The sequence below is a fragment of the Balaenoptera physalus genome, assembly GCF_965194825.1.
Source record: "Balaenoptera physalus genome assembly, chromosome: 3".
NCBI classification, from domain to species: domain Eukaryota; kingdom Metazoa; phylum Chordata; class Mammalia; order Artiodactyla; family Balaenopteridae; genus Balaenoptera; species Balaenoptera physalus.
The window spans coordinates 131,130,899-131,151,781 of record NC_138890.1 but is presented as its reverse complement, the minus strand read 5'-3'; the positions used below and the strand labels follow the sequence as shown (position 1 = coordinate 131,151,781).

At 36.9% G+C, this 20,883-nt stretch overlaps 1 protein-coding gene across 15 annotated transcripts in view; it reads right to left on the bottom strand.

Annotated features, from left to right (window-relative positions):
- Positions 1 to 20,883, bottom strand: part of PDE4D (phosphodiesterase 4D) — a 1,115,543-nt gene that overhangs the window by 418,018 nt on the left and 676,642 nt on the right. Inside the window, exon 1 of one of the 15 annotated variants that reach the window (XM_082457180.1) lies at positions 1,096 to 1,340. The exons of 13 other annotated variants lie outside the window; for them this stretch is intronic. In XM_082457180.1, coding sequence (XP_082313306.1) covers positions 1,096 to 1,223 — 128 coding nt within the window. In that variant the 5' untranslated portion in view covers positions 1,224 to 1,340. Of the gene's footprint in view, positions 1 to 1,095; positions 1,341 to 20,883 lie in introns of those variants that run through there. One more of the 15 variants, XM_082457162.1, reaches the window with a different exon arrangement.

Sequence of the window (20,883 nt, the reverse complement as noted above, 5' to 3'; positions counted from 1 at the left end):
TTTTTTTTTTTACAGTTGAAAAACTAACCCTAAGGCATTTCTGAAGTTTGGAAACTTTTAGAAAAAAATCACTTAAATGTCTGAATGTTCCTTTATGTTTACAAATAAGGTCATATCTGGCAAAATGTATGCTTTATGTGTGAGTTTATGCATGTGTAATTAGAAAAGGAAAAGTAGAAGCATAAGATGATAATGATAGTCTTCCAGTAAATTATGTTGCTTTTAGAATTTTGGATTTTGATTTCAAGAATTCATAAAATTATGGAGAACTGGCATTTTCACAGAGAACAGAATATCATTGTAAAAAGTTTCTGAAGTTCATTCTGAAAAACTGAATAAAATGACTGTATAAAACCTAAATTGATGGATGATTTTTTTGGACCCATTAGTCAAACATATCATCCCTATTCTGACACTGCAATAAAAAGGCTAGAGGATAGAAAGGGTTTCCTTACTGCGCACCCTCTTTTCTTGTTATGAAAACACTGGGCTCAACTTTGAAATTCTTAATTATACAAAGTGAGTTTGCCTGGGTAGTGTGTGTGTGTAGCGGGGGAGGGGGGGGCGGGTTGTGGAGACTGTGAGTTCACAGAATTCTGGAACACTGACTTAGAAATGACATCTTCTTCAGAGGAGAAATATCTAACCCTATTCTGGCCTCCATGAAAATGAATGCTTTTTATAGAATTTTAACATATTTATTGCACTTTGGCATTAAGGAACGTTATACGTATATTATGAGATACTGGGTATCTGGAAATAAGAGATCTTAATAAATATATCCATTAGTTGGCCAAATCCTCTTTCAAATATTCATCATGGATGATTCTGAAGGTAGTACAAGCACTAGCAATCTCTCAAATTCTTAAAACCTACAGACCCTGAAACCGGATCAGCTTTTGCTAATGAACTAAGCCAAGAATATTTTCCAGATTTCCTCTTTGGTTAATTTTTTTCTAACTATCCAGTATGCTGAATTTTAAAACTAACTTCTCACCCTGACCCTCCCAGCTCAGCAGATCTCCAAAGCAGCTACCAAAGGGTAACAAAACACGTTTTTACAGACAAACAACTAGGAGAAAGGAAAGCAGTTACCGTCTCCTCTGTGGCTTAATGTCAATGGGCTTGTTGGTTGCATAAGGCGATCCATGAACAAAAGCAGAGCTTCGGAACCTAGCCACCTTCCCCAGTGTTAGGAACTCACAGCTGGTTGGCAAACTCATTTTATCCAAAAGGCAGGAAGTAAAAACAAATCTTAGTAGTCAGACCAGCATTCCTGGGAATGCTGGAAAGAACCTGTCAGATGTCAGAGAATGGATTTCAGACATATGCTGCTCTCTGGTCGCCGGGTGCTGCTTTGCTTCAAGAGTAAATGCGTGTTTCTCGGAGGCTACACGCGCTCTCTTGTTTTCTTTTCATGGATACGGGAAGCTTGTTGCTTATTTCTAACCAGAGTCGTGCTCTGACCAATTATTGGCTGAGTAGATGAGGTAGAAATTCTGTAGAGCGCCACAAAAACCTATTTCCACTCAAACCACATCTCTTGACTAGGTAGCAAGGTTTAATCCATAAAAAATGTCTGATGTCTAAAAGAACATCCACCTAATGTAACAGTGGTTGGGAAATCAGTTATTTACCTATACACCAAACATGCCTCTGGTAGGGAGGAAATAATCAAGTATTTGTTATGTTTTCAAAGGGGGAAAACTGTTTGCTAAACTGATTATAGAGCCTTAGAAAATGAGATGGGCACATGGAAATGATTATGGTGGTTTTCCAATTTGCTGGTCAAACATTGTGGGTTCTCATTCATAAATTACTGTTCACAACAGAACTGAACTAGCCTCTCAGGAACATAAAAATTGTCAGCAAAGCCCTTTGTATACTAACTTGGACTTTGAAACTGATTTTTTTTCTCATTAGAAATATTCTCTCAGGAGGAACCTCTAGCTGCTCATCGGATGAAGACCTATCGAAAAACTGATAGGAAATTCTTTACTAATTGAAAGTTAACTTTTCATAACAATGAAAGACAAACTGGACAAAGTGTAAATCATTCTAAAATTCTACCTACGGCTGCAGCATCTCAGAGAAAAGTTACAGCTTTCATGAGCCCACAGTTTTTACTAGTCTTCACCTCATTTCCTAGTGTTACAGCAACAAAACCACTGCGGCCCTTGTGTGTAGTCTGAAGACAGGAGTTCAGAGTACTGTGCAGGGTAATTTTTATGTTTGAAAAACAATTTCTTATCCAGGATTTGAATAAACACAACCTATTTATTTAAGAGTCCTGGGACCTGGGCAAACACAAAGTACGCTGAGAGAAAGCTATATTTTATTCTGTAGTGGCCAAATTCAAACACTGTTTGGATTTAAATAACACCATTTAAATTCAGAACTTTTTTAGTTCGAAAGGGAAGATAATTTCCCATTTGACAATAAGCACTTCCTATCTAATGATTCTCCTTTTTGTACCTTTTTATTACAAAATGACACATGGTCATTTTAACATGTCAAATGATACAAAGGCATACAAATAAAACCCTTATTGTCTTTTCCTACGCATTAATCTCACCCATTTTCTTTACGCTAATTCTATCAATCTATCAATATACATACAGACATATACATACACGCACACACTATAATACATATACACACACACACTGACACATATACAGGGCTTCTCCATCCTGCTTCTATAAAGTGGGATTATACTATACATAATCTTCTACAAGTACCTTTGTACTTGAAATAAATCATGGATAATTTTTCAGGCAATGCATAGAAATCCAGTGTGTTCTTTTTAATAGTTACATAAGACTCCATAGCATGAATGGGCTTCTATACACAATAAACACATCTGTTAATATATTCTTACTGGTTGGTGCTTTTATTTCTGAAAGTGGGTTGCTAGATCCCAAATCCTGTGCAGTTTTCCCTTTAATAGCCTATGGCAGTCCATACTCCTAAAATGTTGGAAGAGGTCTATTTGCCCATACTCTTGACAACACCCTCTACTGACATTCAAATCTGTTTCTTTATAGCAGAAAAATAAGGTCGCCAGCTCTCCAAAATGCCCAGTGATTGCATACGGTTCCTTGCAAAAATGAAACGGTTATTAAGGTGCCTATGAAGGAAAGGGCAACCTACCTGAACTGAGCTGTACCAGGCAGAAGTCTGGAACCTCATCAACATGAGAGAACACACCCAAGCAAAGTAGAGGTAGCAAGGAATTTTTTGCTTAATGTGCATAATGAAGGGGAGATAAAATATGAACGGAGTTCCTGCTATGTTTCTACTCTTTGGTATATTTTCCTTAATAATATTTCATAATTGGGGAAACATATAATTTTACAACATGGAGGTAGTGCCTAATGATTACCAACTAATTGTGAGGTACAACTGTGTATAATTTATAGTTTTCAAATTTAAGAGGCCCTTTGGACCTACTGCCCCATCTTAGAGCCCTAAGAACAAATGCACAATATTTTTATCTGTAAGCTGATTTAGGAGTCTTTGTCCAGTACTCGAGAATAAGATCTGCTTCCAATAAGAATTTCCTAAAAGAGGTGGAAATAAAAAACTGAAGGGTAAGTCATAAACCTCCATGGGAGGAAATATACAGCCACCGATAGATAGGTGAAATTCCTTGATTTTCTTAGCAGGGGCATTTTTTTTTTTTAAACATCTTTGTTGGAGTATAATTGCTTTACAATGGTGTGTTAGTTTCTGCTTTATAACAAAGTGAATCAGCTATACATATACATATATCCCCATATCTCCTCCCTCTTGCGTCTCCCTCCCACTCTCCCTATCCCACCCCTCTAGGTGGTCACAAAGCACCGAGCTGATCTCCCTGTGCTATGCGGCTGCTTCCCACTAGCTATCTGTTTTACATTTGGTGGTGTATATATAAGTCCATGCCACTCTCTCACTTCGTCCCAGCTTACCCTTCCCCCTCCCCGTATCCTCAAGTCCATTCTCTACGTCTGCGTCTTTATTCCTGTCCTGCCCCTAGGTTTTTGCTTGTCCTCGGCAATGATTTACCATGAGCCTGGCAGGGTTTCCTGGGGATTACTTGTACTTAAATTGAGATGAGAAGGGATTACATCTTAAATCCAACCTGCCAAGAATTTAGAATCTGTGGGAATGATGGCCAATCAGCAGGGGTGACCTCGGAGGCAAAATCAAACCTTCCTATCTTCCACAATTCCATTTCTCTGAGGCTTGGTAGAGGTGGCTTGGGACTCTATATTATGGAAAATACAAACACACTGGAGAACTTAATTTTATAAAATAGGGCTCAAATGTCACTAAGCAATGGCCAGGCTTATCTATTTACATTTTGTTTGTTTTTGCATACTGCCCATGGCAGACAGGCATGGAAATCTAGCATAAATCTCACTCATCAACCCCATGACTCTAAAACAAGGGCAGAAATCACATTAGGGTATCTAGAAAACCATTTTTATTTTTTCGGTATACTAGAAGTTCAACGCTGGCAATGTTCTTAACAGCAATTAAAAGCAATTGCTAGCAAGTAACAGTTTGAGGCAAGAGCACTTTTCTTCTAATAATTCCACTATTTATTAAAGACGATTCTTTCAGCTGTTAGCTCTACCCTGGCCTGGGTTTGGCAATTTGCTAAGCTGAAGGAATTCTTTCAGGACACCAGGAAATCATCTGTTTACAACCCTATCAGAGCACAAGAATCAGCTGAATCATTTTCCCTTACTTGTGGTTTAGAAGGACTCCCTCCCAGACCCTGTGTTCTCTATCACACCCAGACTGGCAAGCAATGTTTCTGGGGTTCAAACCCACCTTCAGCTGTCCAAGCTTTTCTCACTTTCTGACCTACGTATTTTCCAGTGAATGCAGCCAATCCAGTGGCGTCAAATGCCCATGACGTGCTAAAACAATCCCACATCTTCTTCCAGAGTGCATACCTTTCTGCGCACAAGAAAATTCCATTTGGAAGTCCCACAGCTACCTTGTTCCAGCATTTATAATGTAATTCACATTAATTCTTTTTCCCTACCCCCCCAAAACACATTTCTTCCTGTTTTCTCTGGCCCTCTCACCATTCAGCCAATCACGACAATCACTTCTAATCAGGCCATGAATTCTAAAGACATAAATAATGTTAAATAATATATTACATTAAATAATATATTATTATAACATAATAATATTATATTATTATAACATAATAATATTATATAATTATAATTATATTAGATTAGCAATGATAATAATAGTAACAATAGATGATAGCTAACCTTGATCAGGCAATTTCTATGCGCTAGACACTTATTGGTAGGAATTAGCTCTTTTAATCTTTAGAAAATTCTATGAATTGGGCACTAGCATTATGCTCATTCTGTAGAAAAACAAGGCATAGAGGGATTGAGATAGATGCCCCAGGTCAAACAGAGTGTTAGGTGGTGGAATCAGAGTCAGGCATCAGTTAATCAGTTAATCTGGCTCCCAAAATCAGACTATGTTACTCCTCTCGGCAGATTTTGTTTTCCTTAATTAATTAAATAATTTTCCATTTTTTTCATCTTTTACCTAGGGTTAATATCTCCAGTCTTTTTCACCTTAATTCCGTCTTTCACTTGCATGTCATGTGGGTCACTTGAAAATGGGAATCTGAACGTGTGATTCTTTTGCTTATAGTCATTGAATGACTCCCCATTTCTTTAGTGATAAAGTTCAAAAGTTAAGATCCAAAGCTTAGCACAGAGATCCCCTCTGATGTTACTCTGATGTCCTCTCCTGTATCTGCCATGAGTAACCCTGGTAATGTCCTGAGAGGGCTGGCTCTTTCACGCCACTGGGTCTTCAAAGATGAGAAGCCCTCTGACCAGCAGACTTTTCTCTCCCTTCTCTGGCTGGCTGACTCCTTTGAAGCGTCATCTCTTCCAAAACATGGTCTCCATTCCTCAGTTTTATTGAGATGCCGCTCATCTATTTTTCCCACCCACCTATGATTCTAGCGCATTGTTTCACAGCTCTTCAAACATGTATAACTCTCCCCGTGGCACTCGGGTTTCTTGAGGGCAGACATTCTGCCTTATTTGACTTGCAACTTGAGCACATCGAACCATACGTGCTTGTCAAATAAGGCAGCTGAAATTGTAAGGCACTGGATGTCCCAAAGACTTGCTTAACTTTCTCCTGAATCCCTCGTTCTCAGTGACTCCTCCAGAATAATAATAAAATTATTAACTACTAAAATACATTTAGTAGTCGAGCTATTCACTATATTTTATCAAACAGAAATATTTTCCAAAGAGCAGCCACTATAATGTGAGGACAAAGTCTCTTCACAGCTAATGAGAAATATACATGGGTTTTAGCTGGGGGGTGATGGAGATGTGTCTGCCTGGGCCGACAGTTTCAGTTCAGTAAGTAAAAATTGTCCAAGTAGTTGTTCAACCACCTGATTGATCACGGGATTATGCCTTTATTTAGTCACGCTCTACGTTTTGAGAATACAACCGGCAAATTTCCAATTAATTAATTTATCAGTCTTCTTCTATTAAGCATTAGCTTTTCTGATAATCTGCTTCTGAAACACTCCACATAGGACACTTCACACAGTCTTGTACAAAATGGTTTCAAACAGAAGGAAACACCACAAGTCCGTATGAATATTAAACTACCATGAAGGTCATCACAGTGTTTCCCAAATAAGTAAAAGGATGTAAATATCCTTAATGTCCAAATGCTTGAAAAAAAAATGGAATATCCAATCAGTACGAATATCATGAACCCATTAAAATGATTGTGTTGAAAACCTTTTCTCAGATTACACTAAGATATGCTTATAGGCATCCTAAACACATAAACACAGACAAACAGATGAATTCCATAGCCACATGCACTTGGGAAATTCTCCATTAAACAAAGTTAGATAGGTGGTTTTGGAGGAGCAAGAGTACTCAGAGTTTTTATTATGCTAATGTTTGCTCCGAGTTGTGAATAAGAAATGGGTAGAGTATGTGGCACCCTCCATGGGAACCTATGTGACATTGCGGGAATTATGTTTCTGAAATAATACTTAATGACACGGAGAAGAATTCATAAAATATTGACAGTCAAAAACTAGGTTATAAAACAGTATAAGAGTATGATATTGTTTTTAACAAAGGAAAAATATATATTGAAAAACAAGAGAACAAAAAGAATACACATCAGAATATAAAAATATACATGGATGGGAAGAAATAGATGATTTTAATTTTCTTCTTTTCCCCTACCTATATTATCTAAGCATTTTAGAATGTCTCTTGTGTTACTATTTTAATAAGTACTATTTTAACAAGTGAAATTTTATTAAAATGTCAAAATCTGGATTCCATCAACTAGAGAGAAATTATTGATTGTGATCAATTAGCAAATTACATAGCAAAAAATAATAGAAATATTGATGACTTTTCTTTTTTTTGTACTTGGTGTCTGTAGCATCTTTGGCATGTCTTCAGGTACGGTTGTAGAACTAACAAAAAATTGCTCTGACTTGAGTAGAGAACATAAAGAAAATATAGTTCCTATGGATAAGAGAGGCCCTAAAATCTGGGTATCCTTTGGGACCAAAGCTAATAAGATGAGATTCACAGACCATAGAACTGTTTTCAAAAACTTATGCAGTCAAGGGGCTTCCTTATTAGGGAACATATTTCAATAAAAATGAATCTGTAAACTTTAGCTAAAATATGTTGTAAAATATGCTAAAATGAAGGGGGACAATAGGATTATTATAGATGCAAATAGAGGGGGCATTGGTCATGCTGAGGTTGGAAAAAAATGAATTCATTCATAGTAACAAAGGCATTGAGTATTCTAAAAATAGATAACTTGTTTGTTAGTCACATGAAAAAATCCTTAAAGAATAATTTATAAAGTAAAATACAGTGAAAAATGAAAGAGTCAGCTGTCTCCTTAAGAAGCCCCTTAATCTGATTGATATTTACAAACAACTTTCTGATCTAGAATTTGGCTTCTTGATTAGAGTTACCTAGAAAATTGGTGTCATGTGGAATTGGTGTTCTTAGACCAGTCATACCTTCAGTTGTAAGAGATAGTGTTAACATTCTGACTTATAAATTAGCCTCTTGGGAAAATTATTAGCATGACTCAATTCCACAGATTGTGAAAACTGATGAGAGACTCAATGGCATGCCCTGTAGAACTTAAAAAAACATAAAGCCCCATAAATCAGTCAGCCTAGTCAGCAGGCCTAACCTTAGAGCGAGGATAACTTTTCTTTAAATTAATCAACTGCTTCATTTTATAAGAAGGCAAGTTTGGAATAAATGAACCAGAGCTTCTCATCTTCTTAGAAAAGTTTTATTCATCTGACGAATTTCTCTTAAAATTTTATGGTATCTGTTAACTGTCACTTTCTCAAAATCCCAGCAGAAACCTGTCAATCACATAAAGTTAATTAAACCTACTGCAGTAAGGGAGAAGACCACTCGGACAGGGTCTTAAGAGTACCCTATATGAAGAAGTCAGGGAAGCAAGCAGCTAAGTTGTTTTTGCTTGTTCTCAGTTTTCTTTAACACAGGAATGGGAAAGTAGCCTGAACCCAGTATCATTTAACTGGGACAGGAAATTCTGTTGGTTTCAGTTTTCACACCTAACAAAGGCCCATGACTACTGATAATCTTATCTCAACAAACCTATTATATATCCAAAGTTTAGTCTGAGTTAAATGAGCAATAAAATCAACTGAATAAAATGATGCTCATTCACTGAAGTCTCAGGTAGGCCCACACAATTTATGTCTCCAAGCTCTTTATAAACTGAATGTTAAATGGAGTGACATTTTGCTTTAGAATGTATGAAAATGGAAACAAATGAGTTTAATATACATAATGGGCTTTGACAACATGACTTCTTCAACAGATGTCCTCTACTAACTTCCTACACTTTCGTCCTTAAACAGCACTGTTTACTTGCCAAGACAAACTGTTGCCAGTATTCAGCTGCAAAAGAATTTCCAACAGTAGGAAGCAGTGGAAAGAATTAAAACACTTCTAAGCTTATTTTCCAATAACCAAATGTCTTCTATCATTATAAAATCTGAAGATGAAAAATAATCTTGCTGCAGGTTCTTACTCTGTCAACTAGTTGGTCAAGCACAAAGGAGGTGTCTTTGGCAAAGATTGTTCTATATTTGGTTGCTAGATGACTTTTAAAAAAAATATATCAGCTCATTCTTCTACCTCAGCCAGTTAGCCAGCCAACCAGCCAGCCAGCCAGCCAGCATGAGTTGAACATCATCTATATATACACAAAAGAAGTGAATGCTGTAACTCTTATCTAGGAAAAGAAGTCATAAATCCATTTGATGTCCAATTCGTGCATCATGGCAGGACTCACTTCAAACGACCACACTGTGAGATAGAAACGAAAAGTTGCCACATCAGTTGATCTTATTTGAAACCTTGTGGTTGGCTAGCCTCACAACAAGTTTATATTCAGCTTATGCCATCGTTTACTTCCCTGTATTGAGTTGTTAATGGTCTCTCTCCTCAAGTGGATTACAAACCACAAGGTGGGCAGATACATGCATATTCACCTTTGAGTTATCCACAGAGCCCAGTACATCGGTCTACATGTTGTAGGTGCTCAGTAAATATTTGTTAAAAAGGACTTGAACTCATATTTTATATTCATTAACTTTTTAAACTAGCTATTGTCCCAGTATGATTATTAAATAGTGTCCCCTTTTACTCTCAAAAGTATCATTGTTTGGATTTTAAATTATCTGGCTATCATCTGACTCTGGAACTGCAAATATACAAGGCTGTCTCAGCCACTAGCTTGAAAGCAACTCAAAGGCAAAGACTGAGTCTTACCCATAATTGCTTCTCCAAATCTATCACTGTACCCTGCTTCTTCTAGGGTCTACATCAATGACCCAAGAAACAATAATGGATAATAGAAAAACTCAGGATAGAGTTAATCAAACTGAGTAAATTCAGAGAAGAAACAAAATGTAAAGGAGTGATCTGCATAGCAAGGGATTAGGCAGGTAAGTATTGACCTGGATGTTTTCCTAAATTTAGATGATACAAAAGTTATCCCCCTGTACAAATCCATACAGCAGTGAAATATCTTTGCCATTGTCAAATACCTCTAGATTCCTGGGTTCATTCAGCAAAATTCAGGAGTTATTTGTAAATGAGGGAGAGATCAAGAATAAGGATGCTGTTTTGGAGCCAAGGGACTTTGGTTCACAGCCCTGCGCTGCCAAAAATGGGTTAGGTAACCCTGGAGGATTAACGACACCTTTCTAGTATCAGTTTCCAGGGCACTTAAGTTTTAATCATTCATTCAACAAATATTTGTCAAGTTACTATTCTAGGTGTTGGGAATCCAGGAGCAAACAAAACAGACAAATGTGTCTGCTTTCATGGAACTGACATTCCACTAGAAGTAGGTAGATGGACATATAACTAAGCAAAATATATAAGAGAGGTGATAAGTGATAGAAAGAAAAATGCAGCAGGGAAGGGATACAAGAAGTTCATGAATGGGGTAAGGAGGGGGATTGCCTCACTGCCGTGGAGCCCTTGGTGGTAGACTCTGGGGGATGTGGGGATGTGCAGGGGCTAGTTTTCCTGTGGTGCCTGACTCCTGTGGAGATAAAGGGAAATGGAGACTATACAGAGGTGAGGAGGCAGATGCAGACCCAGACAGTGTTTGGTACAATATTTATTGAATGAATAAGTGGGTGAATGAATTAATGCCTTCAATAAATATTACCTGCAATCCTGAAAGATAAATACATCACCAGAGAAAAAATCCAATGCAGCTAACGTGACAAAGAACGTAATTGTTATTAAGATTCTAAAAGTCCCTAAACTGAAACATTCCTTTTAATTAATGGAAGAGATCCATGTTTTCCTGTCATGACTTAATCCTTTGTTGATGGACTATTTGCTATTGTTAGTCACTAGACAATTTAATATAAGGAACTGTGATTTAGCAACTGCTTAAAATTTTCCTGTTAAATGTGATAAATTAATCCCAAATCCAGGTAACATAGGATGTAAAGGCAATTACAGAAAACATAAAGTGGTAATAAATTAAGAGTAAATCAGTTACAAGTAGCATAGGCCCTTGTTAAGTACCTTAATTATTTAGCAACAGAAGCTGGCTAAAATTTTAAACAGAGACACCTTCCCTTTACTTGTTCCCTTGAGACAAATAATCAGTTACAAAGTCATGGATAAGTCACTACCAATAACAATCACAGCTGATATCTCCTGAGTACTTGATCAAGGAGTCTATGAAAGGCACTCTGCTAAGAACTTTTTATGTAATAAGTTATCATAATTGGAAGATTTATTAGAAGCAATTGGAAATGTATTCTTCTCCTAATGCATGAACACTCTCCAGGGAGAAGCAAGTATCTGGTCCTGCTCAGGCCCCTCCTGGGATAAGAATCACCCTGCTTCACGGGGCAGCATCTCTGCTTTGAGCAGATCCAGATTTTGTAAAGTTCTTTGTACCAAACTAAAGTTCACCTTTCGACATGTACTATCTCTTGATCCTAGATCTGGAGTCATTCAAAATCAAACCTGATTCTTTTTTATTATGACAACCCTGCGAAGAGAACTTTCCTTTCACCCGCTCCCTTTTCTAGGCTACAGTTTCAGATCTTTTGATTGTTCCAAATATGTCATAATTTCCAGATGCTTCACCATCCTGGCAACAGACTTCTGGACTTATTCCTGCTTGTTGATTCCTCTTAAAGTGTTGTATCCGAAATTAAACAACACTCCAGGTGTGATATGACTATTATGGGCCAGAGAGAGACAATCATCTGCATTTCTCTGTTCATTATAAAAACTCTAATTTGAAAAGATACATGCACCCCAATGCTCATAGCAACACTATTCACAATAGGCAAGACATGGAAGCAACCTAAATGTCCATCAACAGAGGAATGGATAAAGAAGATGTGGTACATACATACAGTGGAATATTACTCAGCCATAAAAAAGAATGAAATAATGCCATTTGCAGCAACATGGATAGACCTGTAGATTATCATACTAAGTGAAGTAAGTCAGACAGAGAAAGGCAAATAGAATATGATATCACTTATATGTGGAATCTAAAAAAAATGATACAAATGAACTTATTTATTAAACAGAAGTAGACTCATAGACATAGAAAAAAAACTTATGGTTACCAAAGGGGAAAGGTGAGAGAGGGATAAATTAGGAATTTGGGATTAACAGATACACACTACTATATATAAAATAGATAAACAACAAGAACCTACTGTATAGCACAGGGAACTATATTCAGTATCTTGTAATAACCTATAACGGAAAAGAATCAGAAAAAGTATATATATATATATATATATATACATACATATATATATATATATATATATATATATATATATAAAACTGAATCACTTTGCTGTACACCTTAAATGTTGTAAATCAACTATACTTCGATAAAAAACTAAAATAAAAAATAAATATTATATACATGAGGCTTAGGACAGAAATCTCCCCATACTCTTAATCAATGTACTATCTTCCTTAGGATTCCATAATCCAATTCAGATTAATTGTGAACTTGAAATTTCAGTCACTTTTATTAGCAAACATAAATAACTGTTGATCCTGACTGCATTCCAGTGTGTTCCCTGTCACTTTCAAGTCCATTTTTCTGTACATTTGATTGCATAAATAATCTTCTATTTGTTATTCAGTACTCTTCATCTACGTTGTTCAACTAGTAAAAAAAAAATCTATTTAACTGCATTTTCATCCAGCCCACATATCCATTGTATCTACAGTTATACCACAATAGACCTTTTCATATGCCTTACAAAAAAAAAATACACTATTTCTACAGCACTTGTCTGATTTACCACACAAGTGACAGTGAGGCTATGACTAATTCTATGTGAATTGGCAAATGCAAATGATAACGATGGGCTTTGGGACTAGATATTTTTATCAATCAGACTGAAAGCTTTGTGAGACAGAAGTAAAAGAAATAATAGGCAGTATCTTGGAAGATCATTCAGATATTAAGTTGACTTTGTAACATGAAAAAACAACTTAATGGAGACCAAGGCAGTGTAACTTGTGGGGAACACCAAATAGTGAACACAAAAGGGGAATGAAATTCTGGTTCGCCAATACCAAGTATACATAACATGATAATTTAGTGACAAATCAGCAAGTTAACAGCTCAGGACAAAAGCAAGAAGGTCAAATGGGATGACAAAAAGGATTGCAACATCAGGGTCTTTGAACTCAATCTGCCTTTTATAGACTCCTTGATCAAATGAGAGACCTCACTCAGCTTGAAGAGTGATACTCGGAGAACTTTTGTAGGAGAATATATACTGGGACTAAGAAAGAATGTTTAAATAAACTGGTACCATTTTGCTTAGAGATGAGAAGACAAGGGTGATTTAATGACATGACTTGGAGACCTTCTGCAAAGAATAATGATGCCTACTGCATTCCATCCTCTCTTAGGAAATAAGATTTGGTTTTAAAGAGAATCACGGGGAATAGAATGCAGCAACTCGGGAAGGTTATCTGACAATAGATGGCTATTAAGCACAGGGTATTTGTTTGGAAGACTTTTGAAATGTCCTCAGGGGCCCTTCCACCCATATTCTACTGTCATAGAGGTTCACATAGGAAGAGCCCAAGCTAAGGACAGACAGTTTATACACCTGAATTAAGTGTGAGTAAAAGAAATCATTGACCCAAATATCTTGAACATGTGCTACCAGAATCAACTTTTTCTTTTTCTTTTAACCTTTCTCCCTATTTTATAGCATTAAAAAATCAATCATTTACTCATCATTTATTTTGCCCTTGGAAAAGCCCAGCAGAGTGGGAAACTTTGAGAGACACAAAAGGAGAACCAAATGGCCCCTACTCTTACAAAGCTTACAATATTTTTGGGAAAAAAAAAGGCTCAAACACATGGATAAATTTGCAGTCAGTATGAGACAGTCCATACTGAGGCTCAAACATGAAATGTAAGAGCTCAGGGGGGGAAAAAAAATCAATTTCCACCCTGAAGTAAACTCATTCAGTTTACACAGAGACTCTTGCCCTATATCATTCTAGACAGACAACAGAATCCCTGGATAAAACTGATTGCATAGTTTCTAAAATATGCATATGACAATCTTATCATTTTTCTTATGAATTTACACAAAACAGTAGATAAAGACAGCAGATATTATTCCCAAGCACTTACATAACGTTACCTTCAAAGATGGCATATGTTTGTACTTCTTTTATTTCCATAAAAGAAATGACAGAGTTCCTGAACTGCATGTTCCATTTAGGAAAAAGCATGTACTTAGTTGTTCTTTCCCATATGGGAAAATCAACGGTGTAATTACGTGGAGAAAGAAAAGGCTAGGTCATCTTAATTACATGGACAAAGAAAAGGCTAGGTCATCTGAATTACCAGTATTATTGCTATTATGAATGATAGAATGCAGTATCTAGAATTCATTTAACATGTGATTATTTTGCCATCATGAACAATGTTAATCCCCAAGAGAGCAGATGGTACAAACATATTTTAAATTATTCAATGAAGTGTGCTTTTTAAACCACAAATGTGTACTAGCTGAGTGAATACATTTGGCATTTAACCCTTGCTTATGTTTTTGCCCTCAGATGTTCTAAGAGGTAACCCGATTCAACTGAGAAGTACCCCTTTCTTTCACTTGACCTTCTGGACACAAAGATGACAGAAAACAGGTAATGGGGGAAAAAATCCCAGGATTTAGCCTGGGGAGGTAAGAACAAAAGAAAAAAAAAGAAAGAAAGAAAAGAAAAAGCAAGAGAGAAATGAGAAAATACGCGTGGTTTCTTCGGTGATACAGCAGGGTAACATTGAAGAAGCAATCTTTCTTAGCAAGTCACTAAGAATTAAACTAGTTGAGATCAAGTAAGACAGTACCTAATCCCAAACTCTAATACCTTTCTTTCATGACATCCTGTTCGTACAGAACATACTCCAATTTTAGCAAGTGACCTGGATTCTTAAAGGCTCACAATACCTGGAGTACTTTGTCTTTTTGTTTTGAGCCATTTATCCTTCGAACATGGTGAGAAAAACAGAAGAATCCTTCTGGGGGTTTTCTAAAGATATCAGAAACAAATCCAAGGCTTGGCTACAGACCTTTGGCCTTGCTCGTAGCTGTGGACAAACTGGAGTATAAAATTTACAATTCTATGTAAGAGAAACGAAAGGAAGCACTGTGGGCAGGAAAGAGATGTAGGATGGAGTAGGAGTAGGTGAATTGGTCATGCTTGGACCACACACGGCTAACAGACCTGAGTTTGACCAATACACTGTTAATTTATTTTCTTTTGATCCAACATTTAAAGCACACAGGAAATGTCTACACTAAAGTTGAGATTTGGACTTCTTTTGAAAAGTTATAAGGTCTAGAACACGGAAGCCCTCTCTTCCTACACGTTGAATTAAAACTAAAGCAGAGTATCAGCTACCTCCTTTACATGGCGCAGGTATTCTTCATTTTGACACAATCCCCAGCCAAGCTACCTAGTTCAGATACATTCCTCCTAGCTTCTATAAGTTTTTGACCTGAAGACATTTCAAATGAAACTTTGAGCTGGGAAAGAAGGAAATCTGCTATAAACTGGTCAAATTCTAATCAAAACATTAGCACTCAGCTAAAGTAAGTACTGGCCTTCCTAATGTGATTTACCATTTCCAGGAACTATTTTCAACTCTTTACAAAGCACTCTTTACAAAGCTTCACAGTAGCTCTGGAATTGCCTCATTAGTATGTAACAGCAACTTACTACGGTACTGTGAAAAAATGCTTTTGTTTACCAATACAGACCTATATTTAAACCAAGATCAATATAGTCAATTTTTGTGAAGGAAGAATCATTCAATAGCACATTTTTCATGTACTCGAGAAACATATCGAGTTTATGCCTGCAAATACTTTCTCAATGGGACTGACATGTATTGCAGTTCTGGTTTATGGTGACATGTCTGAAGTTTCTAATAATTTTGTTCTCAACATTTACATGCCATTAAATTGCAGACTAAACTGCCTGAATATATAGATTCCTGATGCAATTGTGTGAAATTGTAAAGACAGTCAATTATTTAATGAGAATTTAAGAAGACTATCTACATGACCTCAATAATACCAATTGATTTAGTCAAAATTAAGTAATTTTTATTGGAGTATAGTTGATTTACTATGTTGTGTTAGTTTCTGCTGTACAGCAAAGTGAAACAGTTATGTTATATATATATTATATATATGTTATATATGTATTTTATATATATGTTATATATATTTATATATATGTAATATATTTTTTATATATATATATCACCACTCTTTTTTAGATTCTTTTCCCATATAGGTCATTACAGAGCAATGAGTAAAGTTCCCTGTGTAGGTTCCAGTAGGTTCTTATTAGTTATCCATTTTATATATAGTAGTGTGTATATGTCAATCCCAATCTCCCAATTTATCCCTCCCTACCCCTTTCCCCCTTGGTAACTATAAGTTTGTTTTCTACATCTGTGACTCTATTTCTATTTTGTAAATAGGATCATTTGTACCATTTTTTTTAGATTCCACATGTAAGTGATATCATATGATATTTGTCTTTCTCTGTCTGACTTACTTCACTCAATATGACAATCTCAAGGTCCATCTATGTCGCTGCAAATGGCATTATTTCATTCTTTTTTATGACTGAGTAATATTCCATTGTATATATGTACCACATCTTCTTTATCCATTCCTCCATTGATGGACATTTAGGTTGCTTCCATGTCCTGGATATTGCAAATAGTGCTGCAATGAACACTGGGGTAGATGTATCTTTTCAAATTATGTTTTTCTCTAGATATATGCCCAGGAGTGGGATTGCTGGATCATATGGTAGCTCTATTTCTAGTTTTTTAAGAAATGTCCAAAGTGTTCTTCATAGTAGCTATACCAATTTACATTCCCACCAACAGTGTAGGAGGGTTCCCTTTTCTCCACACCCTCTCCAGTATTTATTGTTTGTAGATTTTTTGATGATGGCCATTCTGAACTGTGTGAGGTGATACCTCATTGCAGTTTTGATTTGCATTTCTCTAATAATTAGTGATGTTGAGCAACTTTTCGTGTGCCTCTTGGCCATCTGTATGTCTTCTTTGGAGAAATGTCTATTTAGATCTTCTGCCCATTTTTTGATTGGGTTGTTTTTTTGATATTGAGCTGCATGAGCTGTTTATATATTTTGGAGTTTAATCACTTGTCAGTTGCTTGGTCTGCAAATATTTTCTCCCATTCTGTGGGTTGTCTTTTCATTTTGCTTATCGTTTCCTTTGCTGTGCAAAAGCTTTTAAGTTTAATTAGGTCCCGTTTGTTTACTCAAGTGCTTCAGATTGATTAGCAGAAAATTTCATAGGTTTGGAATTATACTATTTATCTTGCTTATATATGTGTGTATATTTATTTATTTACATATTTGTGGAAAGACGACATACATCACTTTAGAAAAATGTATCTCCCTCTGCCTCACAATATAATTTATTTGCAATTGCTAGAAATGTTAAAGAAGAGAAAGTATGATACATAGCACACAATGTATATTTTAAAGTAGCTTTTTGTCACTAACTATCCCATGTGGTAATATACAGCTGAGTGTTGACTAGGTATAAAGGAAGCCCATTAGTTTAAAGATAGAATCCCCAATAATTAAGTAATTTGCCTAGTATTATTTTTCAGTTTGATATTTCTGATATGATGCATTTGCTTAAAAGCATAATGCATTTGCTTAAAAGCATAATGTGGATTTTTAAAAATTGAAAAGAACTGTAAAAGAATAACATAAAATAAACAAGTCACAGGGATGTAATGTACAGCACATGGAATATAGTCAATGATATTGAAATAACTCTGTATGATGCATAATGCATAAACAATTCACTATGTTGTACAATTGAAACTATTGTACTATTCTAAGCCAACTATACTTCAATAAAAAAGAATAATTTGCTCATTGTGCTACATATATATGTGGTATACACATGTTATATATAATCCTTTGTGTATGTAAATATTATATGGATATCATAATCTATCATTCTATTTATATTCATTTTAAGTAATTACTAAGTCAACTGCCTATAAAGTAATGAGAGTGATTTTTCAAACACGTACACCATACGCAAATTCAAATTAGTATTTCCTAAATGACTTATTTCAGTGAATAAATAGAGCTTGCTTGCTGAATGAATGAACACTACGAGGGCTGAGGGCATTTTTGGCATAACGCTTTGGGAATTATCATTACCAGCAACTCCCAGCGTGTATAAGAAAACTGCTTCTCGATTTCATAGTCACTTCCCCTTTGACCCAAATAGCATTAGCTAACTGGATCATCCACTTTAATCATCAAGACTTAATGCCAAAGGACTTTTGGCAGGTTCATAGCATCAGACCCGCCTTCAGCAGATGGAGATTTGTCATCAATGAATTTAAAAATCAGTATAGCACAGACTCTGAAGGAAGGTTCCAAAGGAGAATCCCCAAAACATTTGAATAATGGCAACATCCTTAGAAGAAGTGGATAGCTTCCCACAGGAATCATTTAGCAAGTCTCAATCTCTATTTGGTCAAAGTATAAATGCTAGTATGTTCTTGTCAATCCGTCTCCCTTTTTTCTCTTCATATATATTTTAAAAATAGTAAAGCAAAATCTGCGTAATTTCCAGAGTCAATGTCAGATGTTATGCTATATTTAGACTTTATGGTAGGGCAGATTTTAATTAATAAGTAAGCAGTTAATAAAATGTCACATCAGAAGTCCTGAAAAATAATTACTGATTTATACATTCCTTCAATGACTCTGCATCATCTGTGCAGGTGAATTAAAGATTTTGGAGGGCGGGGGAATCTAATAAGGGTCAGATTTGTCAGACTGGGCCCTACACTGGCAGTTTATTACGCCACTGCTATGGGATACATCAGACTCGGCAGTGACCAAGCTTGATGTTGTACGGATTCTTACATTCAGGATGCAAAATCCGAGAATTTTACCTTCACTCAACAAGACTGCAACTGAACCCATCAAAGTCTCTTTCCCTGGATTTGCCTCCTCATGCTTTTCCATCTAGCGAATGCCTAGCCATTCCTCAAGATTCCACTGTGATCTCTATTCCTTTTACAAGACTGCTTGTTGGAAGGGAGTGAGGTGTGAAGATGGAGAAGGCAAGGCAAACGCTCCCTCATTTATCTATTAATTCATTAGCAGTCACTAAATGCTTATTAGGGTTTCTCTTATGTGCCAACCACACACCAGGGACTCACAGATTACTCCCGCTGTCAAAGGCCCACAGTAGAGTAAAGGAGAGAGACAAGGAAACCAAGCACAAGTGTGTTAAGTGCTACTGGACTGTGTGAGTTTGTAAGCATTTGTAAGAAGAAAAAGAATAGTAATTTGTCACCACGAGAAAGTAACATTAGAGATAGCATGAGGGGCAGGACACAGGATATATGTTAAAACTTTAAATAGATTTTACAATTAACTTGCAAGAATGTGATATATTACGTTATTGCCAAAATATTTACTGACTTTCCAAACCCATTCCTGTGTAAGGGTTATACTTCCTGCCCCTCGATGCCAAGCTTGACCCTGTGACTTACTTTGGCCTATGGCTTGTGGGTGGAAGAGATCTGTGGCGTTTCTGGGCTTGTAAAGCCATTACTATGGGGCCCTGCCATCTCACGATCTTTTCTTTTCTTTTTTTTAAATTTATTTATTTATTTTTGGCATCGTTGGGTCTTCATTGCTGCGTCCACGCTTTCTCTAGTTGCGGCGAGCGGGGGCTACTCTACATTGCAGTGCACGGGCTTCTCATTGCGGTGGCTTCTCTTTGTTACAGAGCATGGGCTCTAGGCGCACAGGTTTCAGTAGCTGTGGCACGCAGGCTCAGTAGTTGTGGCTCGCGGGCTCTAGAGCGCAGGCTCGGTAGTTGTGGTGCACGGGCTTAGTTGCTCCGCGGCATGTGGGATCTTCCCGGACCGGGGCTCGAACCCATGTCCCCTGCATTGGCAGGTGGATTCTTAGCCACTGCATCACCTGGGAAGTCCCTCCCCATCTTTTCTGCCATCTCAGGAGGGGCTGGTCTCAGAATGGGCTCCGGGTGGGCTGTTCCTTAATGAAAAGGGTAAGGAACAGAGCAACGTCGACCAGCTCAGAATACGTAACAAGAGCAAGAAATAAAACTGTGGTTGTAGCCACTGAAATATCAGAGTGGCTTGTTACCTCAGCATAGCTAGTCTCAATGGACTGAAACGAAGAATAAGCTCACAGTTGTCAGGGGTAGACAGTGGGCAGACATTTTTACTTTCTTTATACAAGGTGGGCTGACAAAAGGGAGTCTGAGTTGGTAAAGGCAAAGGCATTTGGCAAAATAAAATGGTACCTTCCCTAGTTTGTCCTGATGTTTTTGACAATAAACGCTAATAAGATCTTCTGCTGCCATTTGAGCAAGCGTCTCTATGCCACGCTTCAGCACCCCGTCAGCTACACTGAGGGGAAGGTTTTTCCTAGTTCCTTTCTCTCTTCTCTGGGCTCTGTTCTCCCAAGTGCCTCAGGCACTTGCCTAGTAAGTAGTGCTTGGCTGAATGGGGAATGAAGTTCCTTGAATTTTCAACACGCCAGGGTATCATTCCCGGTATCGTTATAACAATAATCCACGGAAATTTACAACGGAAGTAACTGCAGGCACAATTCAAAGAATAATCTTTACAGTGGGGATCCTCAAATGTGTTTGTTTTTTTCCCCCTGTGCC